Source organism: Ochlerotatus camptorhynchus, unplaced genomic scaffold, assembly GCF_037179485.1.
Source record: "Ochlerotatus camptorhynchus isolate MF236.1 unplaced genomic scaffold, CSIRO-AGI_Acam_v1.1 ptg000550l, whole genome shotgun sequence".
In the NCBI taxonomy this organism is placed as follows: domain Eukaryota; kingdom Metazoa; phylum Arthropoda; class Insecta; order Diptera; family Culicidae; genus Ochlerotatus; species Ochlerotatus camptorhynchus.
This window is the reverse complement of record NW_027041033.1, coordinates 2627912-2652445: the sequence shown is the minus strand read 5'-3', so window position 1 is coordinate 2652445 and position 24534 is coordinate 2627912. Positions and strand designations below refer to the sequence as shown.

The window sequence follows — 24534 nt, the reverse complement described above, 5'->3', positions numbered from 1 at the left end:
AAGGGTTTAGTGGATTTTCCTATGTTTCGAGGGGTGAATCGTTTAGCTTGGGACCGAAGATAGTACCAGAGCTGAGCCAAAAAGTTGAGCACGTTATTTCGGGACCTTCTAGTCTTAGAGTTAGATCGCTTAACCTTAAACACCCACTTGCAACTAATTGGATTTCGCACCTCTGGCAGCTGCCCAAATGTCCAGGTGTCATTTTTGATAAGCGAATCCATTGCCTCGTAGATAGCTTGCTTCCATTTCAGCCAATTTGCACGCGTTCTCATTTCGGCAACCTTACTCGGCAAATTTTCTACGAAACTGGACGCGTTCAAGGCGAATCCTGTGCTCATAATCATTAAGCCACCTCGGAGCATTACGTTTCCTTTGAGGACGTTGACTACCTTCTGCCAATTCTTCACCAGCTTCCACATCACTCACACTTAGAAAAAATTACCGACTTCGGTAATTCATTTACCGAATTCTCAACAGCTGACCGATTACCGATCACATTACCGAAAAATCTGTAAACTGAATCAGCAAAATTAGCTGTCAAATTTACCGAACGATCGGTAACGTTTACCGAAAAAACAAACTTGATTTGTAATTGATTTTACCGGAGAACTGTAATTTTGGAGTCGATATGGAAAATGAAAATTACCGAAAGATCTGTAATTTATTAAAAAGTCTACCGACTTAAATTTAATGCGCTTTAATATTGTTTCAAGGTGTTTTTCGGATTTTATCAATTATAAAAATTAAATACAAATACTCAGATGAATATTTTTTTTGAGTTCATTCAATGATGTCTCTGATTCACGGGTAGAACTTGCTTCATCGCATTGAGTAGGCATTTCATGACCGATGAAAAGGGTTTCCCCGAGTGGATCGTTTCCCTTCGTGGTACTTCCGGCTGGAACAAAGCTCTCAAGTGGATGCTTTTCAATGATATGGCGTTTAGAAGAATAGAAGTTTCTATATCTTGCATCACATTTCTGATATGTACAATCAAAAATTGTGTTTGCCGGTATAAAATCTTTCTTTTTTATGTGGTCATTGATGAAAAAACAAGCAACAGCATCGGCCATCTGTAACAATGGGTATTTATTTAGATAACGAAATATCATTACTTACGGAAAATATCTACGATTCGCTCATCTTGGTGTTGCAGCTGGTCCATAACAGCCTCGATAATTGAACTTCTTATTTTTCACAAGTTTCCACTTACAATTTTTTTTAAGAAGGTCGAAAATGACAATATGGTGAATTTGACGTTTCTCGCTGTGAAAACTACCGAACTCGGTAATGGAACGGTTTGTTTACCGAAACTTCAGTAAAATATTTCACCGAAGTCAGTGATGAAGCTGATTTACAGATCTGCCGGTAATTTTTTTTTTACCGTTTTCGTTGGATTGAAATGAAATCACCGAAATTCGGTAATTTTATTTACAGTTTTCAGCAGTGGAGCGAGAAAATACCGAAACATCTGTAATTTTTAGGATTACCGATCTAAGACGGTAATTTTTTTTACCGAACTCAGGGTCTCTGTTTAAGTGTGCTGGTCGACTGCTCAGCTGCACTATCAAAATGTTCTTCTTCAGTCTCCTCGGCTTTCGTTGTCGGTATCCTGCTCTTTGATGTAGTCTGACGAGATCCTGAAGAGGTCGCATCCCAAATCACCGTTCACCTGGCGAACGCCATGATCACCTTCTTCCACGATCTCCTTCCGCTTGGGGTCCCAGACCCTGGGATATGAACGTACAAATCTATACCAAATACTCAAAGTCTATTCACATTCGGCTTCTGTTCATTCCAAACTTCGAACGGAGTCTTTTTAGGATCAATAGCACTAGATGGGCTACGGTTCACTAAAAATGTTGCTGTTTCGATTGCCTGACCCCATAGACGAGTGCACGGGTGAACTTTTGTTCATCGACCGGAAAAAAAATTGACACAACAGCGGGGCTCTGTTTACTAAAAATGAATACATGAATAATACTCGCGTAACATTTAAAAAGGGCCTATCAAATCTTGTAAACAACGACAACGACACATGTGCGTTCACAATATCTCGGCGAAAGTTCATTTCGTACAGTTTTACGCGTCGCACTCCGGTCGCGATCAATCTAGAATTTTGCTTAACAACCACTTGTCCGTCAGCAAACACGATTGTCAAACCCGCTGTTTCCATCTTGCGCACTGAGAGCAAGTTAACTCTTGCCTCCGGAATATAGAACACATGCTTAAGGGTAATCAGAACTGACTCACCATTTACGATGGACATCAATGTGTTTCGCAGTTATGCACTCTCCCTTCTTCGCTACGGCAATGTGAATCGGCTTTTCCATCGAAACCAAGAACCTGAACAAACTCCGGTTGTTTCTTCAAGTGTTCTGACGATCCCGAGTCTATGACCCAGCTCACCTTCAGCATTTTCAGAGAATCCTGCAATCGTACACCCATGAAGCACACACCATCGTCACCCTTTCCCGAGCCCTTTCCAAAATGTGCACTATTTTTCACACCTTTCTTCATCTTCTCAGGGCACTTGGAAATTGTGTGGCCTTCTTTGTGACAGCCAAAACACTTCCAATTTTTCTTCGGGTATTGCTGCTTGCTACTCAACCCTGCGAAAGCTGCATCAACATTCTTCGGCACTACCGAATCTACACCCGCACTTTTTAGCTTTATTTCTTCGTCCAATAGACGGCACCGTACAAACTCCAACTTCAAGTTTTCTTCCGGCGTTGTTACGATCACAATACGATCAAAAACTAAAAAATGGTCCTGAAGAGAACCACCATTTTGTCGCAACGACAGCAGCTTCTTTTTCAGGTACAGGCGACTCACGATACTCTTGCGCTCAAAAATTCGTTGCAGCGCTAACCAGATCGCTTTCGGCGTTAGGGACGTTCCTTAGGTTCCTGCCAGTCCCGGTATTCGCTTTTTCCCCTTCTCTCACATATACTCTTCACAAAGACTCCAGCTGTAATCCTTCCGCTCTTTAACCAATATTCCCTCAATAAACAGGTATCTTACATATAACGGCAAGGTTATTTTATATAAGGTACGTTTATTCGCTATGAAACCCAACAGAATGGTCTTCAAAATGTCTTCACACAATTTCAAATATGTTCAAAATGAAGACATAATACCATCAAATCTGGCATCCCTGGCCGACCGATCCGTCGAGGTGATGTTTTAGGTCAAATCAGCAAACAATAGGGGGGCTCGCGGCGATGGTAATCAGCTGTCCAGCAGCACTGTCATCATCTGTCAGAGTGCGTTAATGATCGTCGCGGCAAACAATCGATACTCGATCGTTAAGTGTAGCTACCCCTCTGCTCAAGGTATACACGTGAACAATGCAACAAACAACCAGATGATCGTTCGCTGATTTTCTCCAACAAAAGATGTGATTTTCAATTAATCTTAAGTAGTTGGCGTTGAGGTTTTCCACTCAATTGACCGGCAAGGCCGGTGAACAAAAAATTGAATGCAATTAACATACGTGTGAATCGATGATCAGTAATTTCAGAGACGGTTTACTCATTAGTAAATTTCCTCGTTAATTACGGTGAAGCTTTTTACCGATAATGTGTCTCGGCTTTTGCCGAATAAAACAAATTTCCATATTGATTAAAATTTTCTCTCTAATGCCCACTCGCAGCGGATTCCATTATTAATCGGAACCACCTTTCCACGGGAACCGTTGTTAGGCACCATTTCTCCCGTTCATTTTTGCATTCACCTCCTCCGAGTCAGTGGAACACACAATCTGTTTGAAACCGAGAAATCCGAAGAAACAAAAAAAAAAACAAGAGCAGCTCATCGCACATATGCTTCTCCAACCACAAAATGGGTGTTTCCTTCAATCTAGGTGTTTGTTCGATTCATCGCTTTCCGTGGAGGTCTTTAAAACCGATCGCACTAATTTGCGGTGGAGATTGACCCCCCGCCGGTTGGAAAATTATCGGTTTCACGTTTCTCTTAAAAAAAAACAAAAATCGGCAATGTGGAACAACAATCAACTCGATACATATCGGGCTCGGCAGTGATAACGATCACTCCAGAAAAAAAAAAGAAATCCAAGATCGATCACTTTTCCTTTATCAAGCGATCCAGCGACCGACGACGACGCGCGGTGCGGCCAAAGCGATTGGGTTTTTGCGTTCTGCTGCCGAACAATGCCGCGAACAATCAATCACAACAACAACAAAGCGCTTTCCATCATCATTCATTGCAGCAACGCAGGAGGCGGTGAAAAGGAACGCCCGCAGCCTACTGACTGCGCTCCGTCAATGGAGACTTGGTACAGTTGCCGCCCGCTAATCTGCCCTTGATTGATTTGAACAAATGGTGATTTAAAAGCCAAGTGAAAGCTCCCAGAGCCAAATCAAATAGTTCGGATTAATCGAAGCTGACTGTCTCAACTCTCTTTAGAGAAACAGATCTGGTAAACCATTCACGCGCATCATAATGGGCGATAATCTCAATAACGTGCGCGGACACAGATTTGTAGAGTTGTATGCAGAGGGTACCAATAAAACCATCAACCTTTGCCAACCTCGGCCCGGCAAACTCCCAGACCACATTTGCATTTCGATCTGCGTAAGAGCTTGTTTTCTCGCTGCTCTCTCGCCGCCCGTCCCTTCTTTGGGAAAATTACTTAATACATATTCGGATCATCTGCTCCCATGATCCATTCATCAGCAAGCTTCAAACATGACGAGGCGATGGATGTAGGATGTTTTGAAAGGTGTAGGGTAAGTGCCTTTCAACGCTCATTTGCCTACACTAGTTACTCCGGTGGCGGGTGGTGATTGACTTGTACTCTCGCACGGCAACACTATGTAACATTACCCGCAGCCCAACCGAGCATGCTCGTTTTCATACGAAAGCATGATGAATCGATTCTGCGTTTTGCGGCGGAGGTGGCGATCCTGATTCAAATGCGATCGCCCCGCATTCCTGTGAATTAAAGTGAGTGCTTTGAAAGGTTGAGGTTGTGCAATGTTGACCCACTGGTTGCAGGAAACGTGATATTTTAGATTTTATGAACTCTTCATGCTTTGTGTTTATTTGAAACCTTTTCTATTAGGGGTTACTTTGTTTTGTGCATTAACGAGCTATATATTGATTAAGCATAATTAACATAAATATTCATTTTCTTCCGGTATTCATAGGGACAGAATTAAAAAAAATATCAATTACAAAAACACTTTTATTTACTCACCCGGTTAGAATAGCTTTTTTTTTAACAAAAAATTGGCATTCCAGAAACCTTCAACATTTGAAAGAGATACTTTTCCCGAGGACTCAATGTACGCTGCAGGAAAGATTTTGATTTGCTGTGGTTAGTTGCGCGCACGCTGAGTAGATAGAAGGAAGATTGAAGACGATTCTGAAGATTTCCTGCAAAAAGACGATGCACGATGCAAGTTGATGCGAGAAATTGCTGGTTGTATTAAATTTACCATTGTATGAAGGTTCAAAAACGGAGGGTGGACCCATAATAAGGAGAACCTCCTTCCGATTTACGGTTTAACGACTTGCAGTCAATTTAATTGCTTGTAAGAAATTTTGAACATACTGAGAGGTTAGCACATAATCACCGGTAAGAGACGTGTGTGTGAGAGAAAATTTGCGAAAAAATCTAAGGGCACCGGTGGGATTCGAACCCACAATTCCCATTCAGTACACGGGTGCATTGCCAATTATACAACGGTGGACTGTTGAATTTAATTCAACGAAAGGGGATTTCCAAAATTATGATTCTCAGCCGGAAACGAAATGAAACGCACGATCCGGTTGTTGTTGAGTGAACGAGAATATAATTTTCCTGTCGAATGATAATTTAAGTACATATTAGTTTAAATATTAAGATAAATTTGCTTAGCAAACGAACTTAGTTTTCTTTACATTCATTAGAACGTAAGATATATTAAGTTTGTTCCACATTATTTAGATTGTAAGATAGATGTAAGTTTGTGTAACAATTTTTATTTTACAACGCATTCATTGTTCTCAGTTGTTTAGATCCTAGATGTAAGTTTAGATCATATTTACTTACGTCTAGTATCCCTTTTTAGTCCATGATCTAGTTTTAGTCTAGCATGTAGTTTACTAGAGGTAGGTCCAAAGTAAATTAAGCTAGGTTAAGAATGTGTATTGTTTCATGCATGCTTGGCATGCACAGTTGTACACACTAACTGCTCATTGATTAATAACTTTTCACTCAGGTGTTGAAATTTTGTTTTCTTTAAAGTAATTGATAGATAAGGATCATAGTTTACTGTAGACATCCAAAGAGTAGGTTAATCTTATCATTTGAATCAACACCAATGAAGGTTTACACTTAAAATCCGAGATGTGCATCGAGCATTTCTCACTTCATTTTTGCAACGCAAAATCAAATACAGTTTATTACTAGAATTAAAATCTCCTTGTTTTTAAGTATCTATCACAAGCTTAAACACTATTCTATCGACTGCTTCAAACAGAACTATTTTTCGTCAATTCTGTGCAAAGTTATTAGCAAATGAGCAGTTCGTGAGCAAAACTGTGTATGCCAAGCATGGTTTCATGTTACTCTTTTCAATTTTCCTTACCGGTATCAACGGCTAGTGCAATTGTTGGAGCGTAGCACAAATTCACCAGCAAGCAACACGTATCAAATCCTTAATTTTAAGAAACTTTGTTTAGTTCACAACTTAGATTAAGAACTCCCTTCAGGGTATGTCAACTTTCGGTTGGGTTACTGCTTGATGCCCTGAACATCTAACACCGGCAACTTGGCTGCTGGACGTTCGTAGACTCCGGTGATCGTCTGTACGGTCGCGGACCGGACCTGACCGTCTCGGCTGGCGATCGTGTTGATAACGTTTCCTTTTGGCCAGCAACTCCGAGGCAACTTGGGGTCCACAATGATAACAATATCTCCAGTTGCGATGGACTTCACAGACTGGAACCATTTCGACCGACGAGTGATTTCCGGCAGGTAGTCGCTAACCCACCGCTTCCGGAACAGGTTAGTCAGGATCTGCGAAGTGCACCAGTTCTGCTTCAAGGCGAGACGACAGTCGTTACTCGTGACAAGTGGTTTTGTACCATTTGATGAACCAACCAGGAAATGGTTCGGGGTGAGAGCTGGAGCAGAGTCGTCATCTACTGGCACATGCGTGAGTGGTCGAGAGTTCACCACGCTTTCTATTTCAGTTAGAGTGTTTCGGAGCACTTCGTCGGACGGTTTCTTCGTTGCGCAGACGACCATCAGGTTGCTCTTTACCGTTTGTATCAGCCGCTCCCAGCTTCCGCAGATGTGTGATGCTAGCGGAGGATTGAACCGCCATTCGGTCTCAGAGCTACTGAACTCTTTCATGATCGCGTCGTGATGGACCACTTCTTCGAGCTTCTTCAGCTCTCGTTCCGATCCGACGAAGTTAGTCGACCACGCCGAGCGACGAAATTTCTGATTGCCATGATACAGGAACTAGTGGTTAGCGAATGGACGGCTTCAATATGTATCGCCCGTATCTTCCGACGATGACTTCAATTGGGCCGAAGTAGTCGATTCCCGTGTGCGTGAACGGCCGCAAGAATGCTGCTAGGCGGCCGGGAGGTAGGTCGGCCATTATTGGAGGATTCGGAGTTGCATATTCGTTCTCACACCTCTGGCAATCTATGTGTAGCACGAGCGGTTGTAGCAGGAGCGTATGCGGCCAATTTGATATTTCTGCCGCAGTTCATTCACCACAGTTTCGTGGTTTTGATGGTGGTATTTATTGTGGTAGTGGGATATTATTAAGGTAGTTATGTGGTGCTTGCGAGGTAGGATGATGGGTTTCTTCGCGTCTTCAGTGACATAATGACAGGCTGCGATGCGGGTTCTCATTCGCATTATACCACGTTCGTCCAGCCACGGTGTCAGCTTGTACAGTGAACTGGATTTCAGCAGCGGCGCTGATAGATCTCCTACGATTTGTGGCATATTACGCAGGGCGGAGAGTTCTTTAGGATAGCCGTCTTTCTGCGCGATGCGGATCAGGTATGCTTCAGCTTTGGCAGCTCACTTTCGACGAGCGATCCCGTTTTAGTCGGCAGTTTTTGTAGTTTCAATCGACAGTTTGCTGCAAATCACAGTACCCACGCGACTATGTTTTTCAGTTCTTCAGCTTGCTATGAATTCGGAGTCTGTGGATTCGTTCCGGATTGCAGACTGTGGCCATTTGTCTTCGGTTTTCCAGAGAAAATCCGGTCCGTTGAACCACCTGCTCTCAGCAGATAGATCAGGAAGCACGTTCCACTTTGTAGCGTCACCCGCTACGTTTAGCTTGCTTGATACGTATCGCCATTCATGTACTTCCGTAGCCTCTAGAATTTCCGTAACTCTGAATCCGACAAACTGAATGTACCGCCAGTAAAACTTCTTCGTTATCTGCATAGCCAAGGTTTCGACGACCGTACGAGTGAGCCGAGTGCCTATCACCGCTGCTTGCAACTTCAGCCGAGGGATCGAGGTGAGCTTCAACGGTGCTACTCTAGCTTTAGAATGGACGAGAGAGCAGTGGATTCTTCCATCTTTAACGAAGCGGAGAAATGATACAGCTGCCATTCCGCTCTTGCCAGCATCAACGAACGTGTGACGCTGCACCTCATCGACCTCGCTGTTTAGGTATGCGGAACAATAGCATCGAGATATCTGAACGCTTTTGACGTTTGGCAAGAATTTTAGCCAAGTGAGCCAGTTTGTGAACGCATCGTCGTCTATTCCTCGTCCCAGCTAACACCGGATCGCCAGATGTCTGGCAATAGCAACAGGTACGCTTAGAAGTGCGCGATCAGTCCAAGGGTATCGTATATCGTCATGAGGACACGCAGAACTTCGCGTTTCGTAGGCCGTCTTTCACCTTTCAGCAGAGCATAGTGCGATTTCGCAATTGCTTCGCACGCCGCTGAGTAGTCACTCTTGAATCGATTTGTGGTACTGCGTTGTCGGAAAGCTTGCGAACGTATCCCTTTGCTATGTAGTCCTTGATCTTCTCCTGCAGTACTTCCGCCAGCTATTGATCCTTCGCCATACGTTTTTCCAAGGACTGATGACGACGCAGTGCCATTTCGCGGTTATCCGGCAAGCGGATGTCATCGTATCGCCACAGTAAGCCGTCTCGTAGCGTTCGCCATTGAAACGTGTGCGGGACTCTAGAAGTGACTGAGCTTTCTCATCTTCGGATGACTGAAGCAGTTTGTCTGGCTTCATAGCTCCGAGACTATCGAGGGAAAAGTACTCTTTCATGGCTAGATGTAGACCTTCATCGGATTCATCGCTACAGGAGCGTACGTGGAATGTATAGTGGAACATATTTGGCGTTTTTCCGGCACACAATCCTCCATATATTGTCCATCCCAGTTGGGTCTTCATCGCAATCGGTTGACCTAGTTCTCCTTCACGGCTCTTCAGCGTCAGTCTCAGTTGGGCATGCTTCATTCCTATCAGGATGCTTGCGTCGTGATATGACTCGACGGGCAGTCCCTCAAGGTGAGGATACAGACGTACTAGCTCATTGAAGTCTAGAGTTTGTTGTGGCAGCATTAATTCGTTAACTGTTCGCACATCGTCTAGCTGGAACTTCCTGGCTTCGTGATGTCTTGCAGCAATGTGAAGCTTGACAATACGAGAATTCTACTCGTGGCGTTGAATTCCCCCAGTCCATCGTAGGCAGAGTGGACTCGAAGTTCCACTTAAGTTGAGCTCATCGGCCAGTTCTTGATCGAGCAGTGTCAGCGCAGAACCTTCGTCCAAAAAGTCATAGGTGTGTACCTCCTTCCCAAATCCTGAAAGCACTACCGGGAGATAGCGGAACAGCACAGAGCTTGATGTTGTCTGATGTGTATTGCAACCATGTCCGGAGCTACCAGCTTCAGGTTGAGACGATTTTTGGCTTCCGCTCGGAGTGTTGCTGTTTTCAGTTTTCCTGTTCTGGTCGTTGTGTAGCAGTTCGTGATGCCTATATGTGCATCCGTCTTTGCCTCAGTTTTCCTTGTGTTGGCGAAGGCATGTGCAGCAGAGTCCAAACTCCCTGACTACGGCCCACCTGGAATCCCTGGACAACTCTCGAAATGGCTTGCACTTGTCCGCAGGTGTTTGCACCTGAGAAACGTTTTAAATAGGGGAAATGGATGTAATATCAGCCTAAATGCCACTAATTTGGGCCCATACGTATATTAAGCAATCGACTAAATGTTCAAATGTGACCAAAAATAACCATTAGTACCGGCTCAATGCCGCGTTCAGTTAGATTCAATTGATAAATAGCAGATTTTTAGCCATGGGCCCAATCTTAGATCCATAGGCCAACATTAGAGCCATTTCGCCTACGTCGGTTGATGCGTTTCATGAAAGTCGAAACTATCAAAGTCGAGCGCTCCTTCACTCGTCCACTTCACCGAAGCTTGATAGGAAGACCAATGAAGCGACGGGAGAGAAAAAGGATTGAAAATTTGTCTGTAGACACCGACGGAGATGCTAGAATGCTACGAAGCTGTTCGACTTCAACAGAAAAAGAAAGCTAGCAGTCTCTTCGTCACATCGATTTAGTCGATTGAAGCTGATATTGTCACGCCCTGCCTCGAACTCAAACCACCTCCGTCACCGACCGGAGCAAATTTAGGTGATCGTCCATCACGAATAAAAACTACAAGGGACAGCCCTATAGGGTTGTACACGATGGTGACGTAGGACTACGTTGTCTTATATAATAAATGTTATTTGTTAACTGCAGTAGGAGCTTTTGTTTTGTGTGGGAATAGGAATTTGAGCGGGGTTCTCTTTGTTTATACTCTTTAGTATGACTATGATTGCTCTGAAAAGAACCTTTTGATATGAATTTTAGTTGGGATATGTTCAGAAATTTAACTCTTTTGGAAAATCTTGTTGGCCCTGAAAAGGACCGATAGTAGTACAGGCTTAAAGCCTTTGGAAGATGATGGTGACGAGTAGGCATCTGGATCAGCAAATCGGACCGGACAATACCATATTCTTTGGTTCAACGATTGGGCACTCGCCAGAGTCTCGGCCCGTCCACCCAGCTAAAGCTCCTCCCCTATTAAGTTTTTTTCCTTCTCTCAACAAGTTGGTAAATCATAGCCTTTAGCAGAAAGACGCTTTTTTCGGTGAATTTATGATGCTGTTTCACGCCATGATTCTTCTCTATGCCTGTTCAGATAAATTGGTACTTTTATTTATTTCCTCTACTGCGCTAAATCAAACGAGTAGAAATAAGAAGGGACGTTGGTTACGCGCTCGAATAGTTGAAATTCGATAAACATTTAATTGAATAGCTAGAAAAAGCCCTACGATTAATCGTTAATCGAATAATTGGACTTTTAGCCATCCCTAGAAAATTGTGTTTTATCATGTTTCTTGGAGGTCCTTCGGAAATGTCGAACAGCAGAATTGCAACAAGCAAATGTAACCCAAGAACCAAAAGCGGTGCGATACTAGTTTTCATTTCTATGACGACGACTGAACTAAGGGGCTTAGAAGCAGAGGGGTGAACGTCAATTCTCTTCATCGATTTCCTCTTTTGATGACCATTTACCGCACTTCTATCATCCAGCATTTTGTGTGGTCGTGTCGTGTCAGAATATGGAGATGAGTATTCATAATGTTACGCAATTGCTTCCTCCCTATTCGCACGCGCCCGAAGATCGGAGGCGAATGCCATTTCGACTTGTTTCGTCTACTAACGACTCGCTGATGACTGTGTTGGGGAAGCAGCAATGCTACATCGACATACAAACGTCTAGAAAGCAGCATATGCATGTACGTAGTTGGTGAATTTGTTAGTTATTTCGACGCTTTTGGACAATGCTTGACATTCACCACTTTTTCAATATTTTCTAGTTGAAAATCAACAGTAGAATTTTGATACGTGAAAATATTCCTGATCAATTGGTGATAAAATTATTGAAATTGGTCCAGGGGCAGCTGAGTTATTAACGTTCAAAATCTTTCATAACTTCGTTACATGTTCCATTTTCGGTTTTCACAAATTGTATCCCCATTTGAAATTACAGATGTAGTCCTACGTCAAAAAGTACAGTCGAAATCAATTAGGATTTGTTATAATAATCCTACAATATCTATTGCGTTTAGTTACCTGGTAAGACGTCACTTCTGGAATTACGTTTGTTCAAAAAAATATTACAATGTTGGTGGAATGGATAGAACGGCAAACCAAGAATATTCACATTATTATCTTGCAGAACTAGTAAAGGATCCATATTTTATGGAGAGGGATGAATAGAAACTCTCCAGATATTGTTTATTGATGAATAAATTAATTCAGATATAAGGATAAATATCTTACGAAAAAAATAAATAAAACAAAATCTTACCATGTTTGGTATTGATTTGGTGTTGTATTCAATTACAATACCAAATCAATGCCAAACATGGATTTGTTATCTAATGTTTATTTTCGCTCCAGCTGATGAGTTTTAAAAACGAAACCAGCTGGTGATGATTTATCCTCCTTACACTGCATATTCTTTAACTTCATTTAACTTCAAATATCTGAATTTCTTCCTCACTTGCTTCGCAAAATCGAATCCAATTTAATCGAACGAACTTATCTTTTGAAAATTTGAAGAACTGTAGTCCTGAATTTGGCTGTGAATTCCTACCGCAGTTTAGCGCCTTGCATTTCATTGTTGCTGTTAGAGCATTAATACAACCGAAAACGAAAAGGAATAAGTATCGTTATGCAATTGACTTCATTCGTAAATAATAACACCGTTAAAATTTATGACACTTCGTTGATTTCGGCATCACTGCCTGTGTTATCTTTATTTTATCCTCATGTTGCTACGATTGCCACTGTCAAATCGACCAATCAGCAAATGACTCGAATTTGACAGCAAATTAGCTCGAAATTGCTACACGGAAATACGAAACAACTCAAAATTAAGTCTTTTGTACTCATCTTGACACCGAAGTGCAACTAGATAAAATTGAGTTCTTTGCCAAGTATCCAAGGGGTATTCAACTCTGCACACCCTATTATGTGTCGGGAGATTTTGCAGTGCTGATATCTGTGCCAAACGCTGCGCCAAACGTGCCGAAGTAGGCCGAAGTGTACCAATCAAGGTGTCAATGACCCATATGTTTGGTAACCCTGAAGTTAAACTGACTTTTGATTGTGTATACATTTTTAATTTATTTGATGATTTAAGGCAAACATTAAGGTGATTCCTTGTTGAGTCAACAAATGACCACTACGTAGGCTATACATGCACTTCCACTTCAAATTTTCAATTACACAAATCTCGAAAATCACTACCCCATTTCATTTGAAATTGCTATTTAATGTTTGCTGCAACAAACGTGCAGTAACAATTTGAATGTTGCACGTGTCGTAGAAACTGATATTTGTGCACATAAAGTTTCGAAGTGGTTCCGAGAGTCAGGGTGTCACAGCGATTCACCTTAAGTTTCATTCTTATTTGAACGTGAGCGGAGCCGGCAGTGGAAGAGAGACCAGTTCATCTGATCGGCTCAGAAGTACGTGACCTCGAAGGCATCACCCAAGCCTATCGTGTGGCTGATTATGATTTCTCCTGCCACCACCCAATTGCATACGTTCAAGGCTACCAAGTTCACGATCTTATGTAGTGTGGTGCCTTCCGCATTGTACTACCATTGCAAACCAATGGCCAATGTACCGCCGATGAAAACCATCAAATATCCGCCCCACTTCCGATCAGTCATACTTCGGGAATGGTTTGTGATCCAGATAAGCTTCGCCTTTGTAGTTCTGCTGCAGGCAGGATCCTGTGGTTGTTGTTGCTCATCAGCATGCCCATGGGCTCTTGCCGAACAAGTTTCAAGTTGCTTAGTGTCGTCATGAGAGAATCAAATGCTAGAGATTGAGTAAAGCCTTACTGGTATTACAAGAACTGATCGGTAGGCCACCCAACGCATCGGAGCCTCGTGATACAAACTAGTTCAACACAAGGATGATTACAGAAATGCATCTGGAAAATGACTAGATCGTTGATGATGGGTATGTTATTTATGTCGGACACACGGAATGGAACGTAATTGCATTGATCTGTTCCTATAATTCCTATACTATTACGTTAAGGCAACCGTACATAAGTCCAGATCGGATGGAATATTTGAAATTACGTATCGACATACCCCAGCGGTACAGGAAGTACTGAGACTATGGACATCGTTGACATCGCCCAATGGAGTAAACAAACTAGTCAACCTTAGCGCCGATTGGCAAAACGTCAACACTCGGCAGTGATGCCGTCTCATATAATATGGTTTGTGCCCTAGCGTACCGAATAGTGTGCCATGCTGTATTTCGGCACAGTGTGCAGAGTTGATTATCCCTTGCAAGTATCTAATTTTAAGTATTTTGCAAAGACATCGTTTTGAGTAAAATGTATCTGTTGCATAAAGAGTGAATATTAGGTAAAAATACTTGGGAAAATTTTTGGTGTAATTGTTTTTAAACAAGGCATTCTTATAAATAAAACATAATTTTTTTGTTAATTACTATCAATATGTTTACAAATAAGGATCTAAACATAAATTTAACATTGATATTTTCTTTGAATTTTTTTTTCATCTAACAAACCTTTCCTTCCTTTTTACGGTGCTGTCCTAGCTGGTACTGTAGATATCCATCTTGAGCACCAGATTGACCATGTGTGGATGTCCCTTGTCCTGACTGAGGTACTCTACAATTGGACACTTCAATCTTATTTCGAACCGGGTCGTACCATGCCTATAATAATTAAAACTCCTATATATTTCTGACTTTAAATTCAAATTAATGATGAAAAACTACCCAATCGAACAGTACGTCAGTGCAGTGGTAATGTTAATTCACTACCTTGTTCAATACCGATTATATTTCACGAAATTCTGTTGCTTCCACCAGAATAGAAATCGATCTTTCTGTCAGTGCGATCCTCAACCTGAGCTAGGTTTCAAAAAACAAACGAGCAATCTGACGTTTACCAGAAATCAAGCAGACCCAATCTTGATACCCGATCCGGAATTGAATAATAACCGAACTCGCTATTAGTCTTCATATCATTTACTGATTAACTTATCCTGTTACAGAAGATTTATTGAGGAATGGGTTTATACGGCCAATTATTGCTCAAACTTGTTGTTTTGAAGACTACACAAGTTATAAAGCTGCTCAATTAGGCTTATTGTTATGAGAGGTCTAGGGGTAAAACGCATTGGTTACAACTACTTATTTCGCACCCTATTTATCTCTCTACGTGCGTTTGCTATCGTTTACAATGTTGCTGCTTGTTTACTGTGTAGATTTGTAGCTAAATAGTTTATACCCTAAGACAATGGCTACGATCCTTTGTGGCAAAGCGCTACAATAAATAAACTACCTCTCGTGAGGATTTCCTGACTAATTAGCACACCTAATTGCAATTGCGTCACGTGTAATCCGATAATGATGTTGATATAAAGTTAAACGCCGTTGATTCACGTTCAACGCGATTACATTTACGATTTGTGTTAAGTTGACGTGCGTAAATCGACTCGGACGTACGTGCGGTGCGTTTCGCCTTTATGTTTGGAATGCCAACTGCTATCCCACGAAGTAATTATTCAGGCTATTAAAATTCAAATCAAAATGCTCCAACTGATCTAATCTGAATGATTCGAAATCACCATTAACCTCCCTAGAATAATTATTACACAATCGCTAATGTAGCTGTATCCGAACACAAAGAGACGGAAGAAACCGGAGGCGAGCATCCGAGTGCAATCATAACCGTCTCATCGTCGTCTTGCAAACTGTCGTCATCGCTCGATCTACCCGTCCTAACACACTAAAACGCCCATGGAGACACCTGTCTGTGCGTGTGCCTTCTGAAAACGATTAGCTCAGTCGGTCGAATCACAGCTCTCGGTCTGTCGATCGACAACAACAACGACGCCCGACGGCGGCGGCACAATCTGCTGTTGAGCCACACAATGGAGCCCTAATTCCGTCGCGATTAAGGTGTATTCAGATCTAAGCGATATTTCACGCGCGGAGAGAGATTTTGCGAAGGTACGAGAGGGAGAAAAGTACTAGTTGTCTCTCTCATTCCAACGCAAATTTTGCTCCGCTCCGCTAATGTACGCTTAGATCTGAATACACCTTTACGCGAAGATGCGCGACGGGCGACCGCGTGGGAAAAATCACGCTTCTCGCTTAAATAGCTACATGTCATAATCACTACCTGCAGCCGCTGCCAAGGCGAAAATATGACAGCCCACCGAATATGAGTGAGGAATGCGTGCGAGTCACACAACAACAACAACCAAAAAAAAACCCTAGTGCAACTAGTAAGCCATGCCGCGTAACTTCCACCCCGAGGGCATCGCCGACTTGGTTTCGAATCGTGATTGATTACCTCGTCTTCGTCGTCGTCGTCAGTTGGAACCGATGCCTACTAGATATGAACCGCTCGGTACTTGTTGTCGATCAAGTTTGTTATCCAATCGCTTCGTGTGGTGTGATCGTTTCGTTTCGTTCCAATCCGGAGGGGACAAATTATGCCGCCACGTTATCACTGGCGGATGTGGATGCGAGTTTGGATGAAATTATGTGAAAGATATTTGAAAATGACTTATTACTGAATAAATTTTACCCTGCTGTCAGTGCAATTTACACCACCTACTGAGCCCCGAAAATCACACAACTCTCAACATGTTCCTTTTCTTCTCTTTTCCACCGTATAGTTTCAGACCGGTGAGTCCCAGTAGCACCGCAACCCGTCATGGCCGATTATTGCAATGCGAGAAACAACGGTGGCTGCGGCAGCACCAGTATGGGAACTTTTCGACCGGGACCTGCGACTTCGCTGGCGGGCTATCATCACAACACCCTCACCCGGACGACCAAGATCGCAGGGAACCTGTCGGCGGCCGAAGTCAAGGAACGCATGGGAACGATTGACGGTGGTGGTGGTGGCAGCGGTCAGAGGGTGCGCATTGTGCGGTTGGCTCGACCGCAGAGCTATCCCCATGGGCACTTCAACGGGGGCGGCAACTTTGGATTCTCGATCCGCGGAGGGCTGGAGTACGGGACGGGGTTCTTCGTTTCGGCCGTCGAGAAGGACAGCGAGGCCGACCGGCAGGGATTAAGGGTAAGTTTGCGGTGGGTCGAACGAGTGGAAGCCAATTTCCGGGTCGCTTTGATACGGGTTTTAATTGAGCCCGCAGGGGGTTTGACGGATTGCGACCAAAGCCGAAAGCGTGCGTTGCGTGTTGCATGCTAGCTGCATTTGAACAATTAGAGACGCGGAAGCAGACATTGTTGTGCTGAAATCGAATTTGTGTTTTCTTTGTCAATTAGGTGGGCGATCAGATAATTCGAGTCAACGGTTACCACGTGGATGACGCAGTGCACCGGGAGCTGGCCCAGTTCGTGTCCTGCCAGGAGAGGCTTGTGCTGAAGGTTCGCAGCGTTGGAATACTGCCGGTGAAAGAGTAAGTTTTTATGGAATATTAATTTTTGTCTAATACTGATATCGGAATTGGAGTTTACTTTGGAATTCCTTCGCAATCATCTAACTCAGATCTGAGAATCCAAGAATCCGAGACTCAAAGAATTCAATAATAAAAAATCCAAGAATCCTAGAATATTAAAATCCAGGAATTCAAGAATTGGTTAATCCAAGAATCAAAGATTTTAAGAATTCAAGAATCCATGAGAATAAGAGAATCCATGAATCCAAGATTTGGTAAATTCAAGCATCCTAGAATCCAAGCATTTGTGAAAAAACATCAATGATTTCAAGAATTCCAGAGCCTAAAAATTTAAAAAAAAAATCTGAGAATTCTAGGAGTCAAAAATCAGAGATTTCGAGAATCCAAGAATCTGATAATCTCCAAATCTGAAAATCGAAAAATACAAAAACACAAGAATCCAAGAATCCAAGAATTCTAAAATCCAAGAATCCAAGAATGGATTAATCCAAGAATCAATTAATTTAAGAATCCGTGAATCCAAGAATCCGTGAGAATTAGAAAATCCGAGAATCAATGATTTGGTAAATCCAAGAATCCAATAATCTAAGAGTCAAAAATCCATAAATCCAAAAATCAAATAATCAAAAATCAAGAATCCATGGACCTAAGAATCAGAAAATTCAAGAATCTAGGACTTCAAGTACTCAAGAATCGAACAATCCTAGAATCCAAAAATCTTGGAATCCATGAATCCATAAATCGATTAATCAAAAAATTAAAGAATTTAAGAGAGGGGGCGACCCCGACGTAGTGGTTTAAATCCATACCTCTCACGCCAAAGTCACAAGTTCAAATCTCACCCCCAGATAAGTCACGAATGACCCAAGAGCGTTAAAGTGACTATAATAATAAAAAAAAAGAATTTAAGACTCCAAGAATCCAAGAATTTTAGAATCAAAGAATCTAAGAGTCTTTAAGAATTGCAGAATCCAAGAATCCCAGAATCTAAGATTCCAGGAATCCGAGAATCTAAGATTTCAGGAATCCAGAAATCAGAGAAAACAAAATCCAAAAATACTAGAATCCACTATTAGTAGAAATGGATTAAATCAGAGATTTCGAGAATCCACCAATCTGATGATCTGAGAATCCAAGAATCTGACACTCCAAAAATTCCAGAATATAAGAATCCGAGAATCCTAGAATCAAAGTATCCAAGAATCGAAGAATCGAAGAATCGATTAATCCAAGAATCTAATAATTGAAGAATCGTAGAATCTTAAAATCCAGGAATTCATGAATTGGTTAATCCAAGAATCAAAGATTTTAAGAATTCAAGAATTCAAGAATCCATGAGAATTAGAGAATCCATGAATCCAATATTTGGTTAATCTAAGTATCCTAGAATCCAAGGATTTGGGAATAAAAATATCAATGATTTCAAGAATCCCAGAATCTTAGAAACCAAGAACTCAAGAATCAGAGGACCAATAATAAATAAATCTGAGAATTCGAGGAGTCACAAATTATAGATTTTGAGAATCTAAGAATCTGAGAATCCCCAAATCTGAGACTTCAAAAATACAAGAACTCAAGAATCCAAGAATCCATGAATCCAAGAATCCAGGAATCCAAGAATGGATTAATCCAAGAATCAATGAATTTAAGAATCCGTGAATCAAAGAATCCGTGAGAATTAGAAAATCCGAGAATCATTTAAGATTCAAAGAATCCACAAATCCAAAAATCAAATAATCCAAAAATCAAAAAATCTAAGAATTCGAGGATCCAAGAATCCAATAATCAGAGAATCCATGAATCTAAAAATTAAAAAATTCAAGAATCTAGGACTCCAATTATTCAAGAATCCAACAATCCATGAATCCAAAAATCTAGAAATCCATGAATCCATACATCGATTAATCCAAGAATCAAAGAATTTGGAAGCCTTAAATTCCAAGAATTTTAGGATCAATGTATCTAAGAATCCTTGAGAATTGCAGAATCCAAGAATCCCAGAATCTAAGATTCCAGAAATCCGAGAATCTAAGATTTCAAGAATCCAGAAATCAGAGAAAACAAAATCTAGAAATACTAGAATCCACTAATAAGAGATTTCGAGAATCGACCAAGCTGATTATCTGAGAATCCAAGAATCTGACACTCCAAGAATTCAGGAATATAGGAATCCAAGAATCTTAGAATCCAAGTATCCAAGAATCAAAAAATCGAAGAATCGACTAATCCAAAAATCAAATAATTTAAGAATCCTAGAATCTTAAAATGCAGGAATTCAAGAATTAGTTAATCCAAGAATCAAAGATTCTAAGAATTCAAGAATCCATGAGAATTAGAGAATTCATGTACCCGAGATTTGGTAAATCCAAGTATCCTAGAATCCAAGCATTTGAAAATAAAAACATCAATGATTTCAAGAATCCCAGAATCAAAGAAACCCATAATTCAAGAATCAGAGGACAAAAAATAAAAAAAATAATCTGAGAATTCGAGGAGTCACAAATCAAAGATTTCGAAAATACAAGAATCTGAGAATCCCCATATCTGAAACTCCAATAATACAAGAACTCAAGAATCAAAGAATCCAAGAATTCAGGAATCCAGGAATGTAAGAATCCAAGAATGGATTAATCCAAGAATCAATAAATTTAAGAATCCGTGAATCAAAGAATCGGTGAGAATTAGAAAATCCAAGAATCAATGATCTGGTGAATCCAATAATCTAAGATCTAAGAATCCACAAATCCAAAAATCAGATAATCCAAAAATTAAAAAATCTAAGATTTCGAGCATCCAAGAATCCAACAATCCAAGAATACAAAAATCTAGAAATCCATGAATCCATAAATCGATTAATCCAAGAATCAAAGAATATTGAAGTCTTGACTTCCAAGAATTTTAGAATCAATGTATCTAAGAATCCTTGAGAATTGCAGAATCCAAGAATCCCAGAATCTAAGATTCCAGGAATCCGAGAATCTAAGATTTCAGGAATCCAGAAATCAGAGAAAACAAAATCCAAAAATACCAGAATCCACTAATCAGAGATTTCGAGAATCCACCAATCTGATTAACTGAGAATCCAAGAATCTGACACTCCAAGAATTCAAGAATATAAGAATCCGAGAATCCTAGAATCCAAGTATCCAAGAATCGAAGAATCGAATAATCGATTAATAATTTAAGAATCCAAGAATCCCTGAGAATAAGAGATTCCCAGAATCCCAGTTTTGGTGAATCCAAGTATCCTAGAATCCAAGAATTCAAGAATCAAAAATTCCCTTAACAATAATTTGAATAATTTTGGCAACTTAAGAAGTCTTTAAAAAAAACTTTACATACACCTAAAAAAATACGAACTTCGTGACATGGTAACTAATAACTCCCATTCCTTCATTCCCACCCCAACAGGCGCTCCGGGGATCCGCTAACCTGGCACGTGGTTTCCGTCACCACCAACTCTGGACCCACCCCGAGCAGCGTCCACCCAACGACCAACGGCAACAGCACCAAAAAGCACCAGCACCGGGCCGAGCTGGAACGAACCAGCTGCAGCAGTAGCAACAGCAGTACCAGTACCGGCAGTTCCGGAACGCTAGAGGAACTTCCGGGTGGGCGGGATCTGAAGGTGATCCTCTCGGTGGCTCCTCGCACCAAGCTGGGCTGCGGAATCTGCAAGGGCCCGGACTGGAAGCCGGGCATCTTCGTGCAGTTCACCAAGGAGGGCGGAGTGGCCCGGGAGGCGGGCCTACGACCGGGAGATCAGATTTTGTCGTGCAATGGGCGGGAGTTTGCAGACATTACGTTCGCCGAAGCGGTTAGCATAATGAAGGCGTCGCAAGTGCTGGAGCTGGTGGTACGGCCGGGAGCCGGCATTGACATGTTCCCCGGCGAATCGAGTGGCTACAACAGCAGTGCGAGCAGCGTCAACGGGGATCAGAGTCCATGCTGGGGGGATTCAACGGCGAAGCGGCTGAGCATCGTGCGGGAGGAATCGATTTCGAAGGATCGGCGACTGGGGCAGCAGAAGATGGCATCAAAGACGGCTGTGAACGGCCACCGGCGAAACAATACGACGATTATAGAGTTTTCCGAAAACGGCACCGTGGTCAATAGTACGCTGATTTCGGGGGATGGTGGCAAAAAAGAGGTGGACGACAAAGACGGTAGCAACAAATTGGCGGACATATGTTTCGTTTCTAAGCAAAGCGAAACGAAAACGGTCATTGTTGAAGTTCACCGAAGCGCGTCAACGAATTCGATCGCGGCAGGTTCTCCACCCTCGTCGTCCAGCGGTAATAGCACTGTCTCTTCAGGGTCAACCTCAAACATACCGCCTCCACCGCCGCTGTTTGCGGACAAAATTCCTCCACCGCCTCCACCGAGCAGTGGCCTTAGCAGTGGCTATTCGACCACCAACAGCACCAAATATGGGGTATTGGGCGCCATCGGTGGCCAGCAACAGCAGAGAAGCCTTTCGTCGGTAAGTTTGGCTGATTCCAGTGCTAGCAGTGGCATCGATTGTGGGTCAACAGGTGGTGGCATCGGAGGGCTGGGAAATGCAATTTCAGAGGAACTGAAGCGAAGAGCCGAGAAGAAGGGCACACTGATGTCGTCGGCTGCGGAGCCGGCCGCAGCGCTAACCGAACTGGAAAATAGGTTAAAAGAAAAGCGATTCAGGCCACCAAACTCGGGGAGCGACGCGGCACGGCACACCGCACTGATGGACGAGTTCAGGGCGGTGCACAAGCGTATGTTCAAGAACGGATTCGACAATGTGGAACTCAAGGTGAAAGCAATTAAAGATTGACAACAACGACAGCGGTTCTAACCTGAAATTATTCTTTTACAGAAATCTTCATCCAAAGACAAGTTACCGATCGAGGTTCGACCACCCGGGGCCACAACCACAACGATCAACCAGGGTTCACCTGCACCCGGCAGCAGCGGCAGCCAAAGCAAGGGAACCATGGGTCGGGTGGCAGCCTCCGAGCTGGCCAAAGCCAACGGGGACACCGCCGAGCTGGAATCGATCGAATCCTTCCAGATGACCAACCCGCAACCGGCGGCTGTGCGGCCGCCGTCATACTACTTCTGCCCGCAGAACACCGGTCCGCCGACGATGAAAAAGTCCCAGAAACCGATTGCAGTTACCATCAGCGAGTACATCGGCGGCGGAGGTCCGGATCAACCAAAGAAGCCGACACGGATCGATTTCGGTGCCGCCGGGGGCGATTCGATCGGAAGTCTGAAGTACGAGCTGGAAAAGACGCTGTCACTGTCCAATTTGCGGCAGCGAAGCGAATCGAGGGAGGATCTGGTCGAGAGGATCCAGATCGGGTGCGGTCAGCAGGAGCAAGGGGGCAAACTGAGCCGGAGTTCGTCGGTGGCGAACGGTGTGGGTCGGAGCGGATCGTCAGCGACGACCGTTTCCAACGGCAACCGGATTACGATTGCCATCTCGAATGGCGCCGATAAGAAGTAGGCGGAAGGGTGTGGTGAGTTTTGTCTGCGAGATTTGTGTGTTTGTATGTATGTTTGTAGGTGCATGTGTAGATGTGTTGAATCGAGATTTGTATTTTTAGTCTTGTAAGGTTTGAAATTTTCGTTTTGCTGGAGATTATTGGAAAGATCAAGATAACTATTCCATTTTTTTTTGTCACAGTGTATAGATAGGACGTATTGTAAGACTAGTGGTAAATTTACTTTGTACAGTCAAAGTAAGTCGTGTTTTGTGTAATCTATGTGGAAAATATGCTCAAAACCATCATTATATGCGAAAGATGTATTTATGTTTATATATGAACGTATTAGCAAATTTTGTTCTCCAAATAGAATGAAAGAAATTTACCTAAGAGTTTGTATGCAAGTGGACTTGTGTGCAAGATGATAGCAAGCGATCGCCAGTTGCAGAATATCGAATAGGTATCGAATTGTTGACGGAATTGACTTATCTGATCAATATTACTTCAAAGCCATCTTATCTAACGTTACATTTATAACAATTAAAGCCTACTGTTTATCACGTCAATAGAAGCTTGCAGTTGATGCGCAGAATTCCTCAAAATTGTGGTCGTCGCTATCACTCAAGCTGCTTCCCTAGTTTACTATGTTGTTATTATTCAATTAGAAACCCTAAAGATAGCGGCATTCCACTCACTGAATTGAATAATGCCTCAACATACCATGAATATTAAAACGCTGTCCAGACTGCAGAGTTATAACATGTTATAACGGTTGTCAACTAATTGCAACACAGAAACTACCATCAAGATAGCGCTATAACATGTTATAACTCTGTAGTCTGAACGTACTATAACACTGTCACAGTAAAATAATTCTAGATGAACTATGTGTCAAATGCAAACAATGACATATATTGTCTATTTCTGGTTGGATAAGACTCATCCCGGCAAACTAACAGCATCATCTGTTTGCTCCATCAGATGGAGTGGTTAATTTTCATAGTGTTGCATAGATTGTTCGTCTTGAATTAGGTTAACATTGCTATGACAGTAAGGGTCCAGTTTTAGCAACAGACTTTAAAGCTGTCCACGATTTCTAATAGTTACACACCTGATTATCTGAACATATCCGGAAAGTTTGAGAAACATTTAAGTAGGATTTAAGGGTTTTAAATGCTGTGCACACTAGCAAATTAAAACCATTGGAATCACTTTGCAGCAATTGGACCCATACTGTATCTTCACCTCCTGCACGTTTTAGGCACAGGTGGGCTGCTGCTCACCATTCCACTGAATGGTGCCGCAAATAACAATTCCTCTAATTCCGCAGCAATTGCCGTCAACTATGATTATTTATTTATCCTCTACATCATTTTGCCCACCTTCGCCATTCGAGACCGCAGTAGGTGAAGCTTTTAAAACGTCATCATCGTGGGAACTGTCGCGATAGCACTTTTTCCGTATGTTAACCACACGGTCAATGAGAGTAACTCAAAATTGTGTCGAATTTGTCTCAACATAGCACAAAGTGGGGTTAATCAGTGTCAAATTTTCCTC

The 24534-nt window shown here is 42.3% G+C and overlaps 1 protein-coding gene across 4 annotated transcripts in view; it reads left to right on the top strand.

Moving 5' to 3' along the window:
- Nucleotides 1-23322, top strand: part of LOC135713317 (uncharacterized) — a 97841-nt gene extending 74519 nt beyond the window's left edge. For 2 of the 4 annotated variants that reach the window (XM_065236416.1, XM_065236414.1), the window contains 4 exons: nucleotides 16763-17169; nucleotides 17379-17512; nucleotides 20924-22301; nucleotides 22365-23322. In XM_065236416.1, coding sequence (XP_065092488.1) covers nucleotides 16801-17169; nucleotides 17379-17512; nucleotides 20924-22301; nucleotides 22365-22997 — 2514 coding nt within the window. In that variant the 5' untranslated portion in view covers nucleotides 16763-16800 and the 3' untranslated portion in view covers nucleotides 22998-23322. The remainder of the gene's footprint in view (nucleotides 1-16762; nucleotides 17170-17378; nucleotides 17513-20923; nucleotides 22302-22364) is intronic. The other 2 variants (XM_065236412.1, XM_065236413.1) reach the window with 1 other exon arrangement.
- The last annotated feature ends 1212 nt before the right edge of the window (nucleotides 23323-24534 follow it).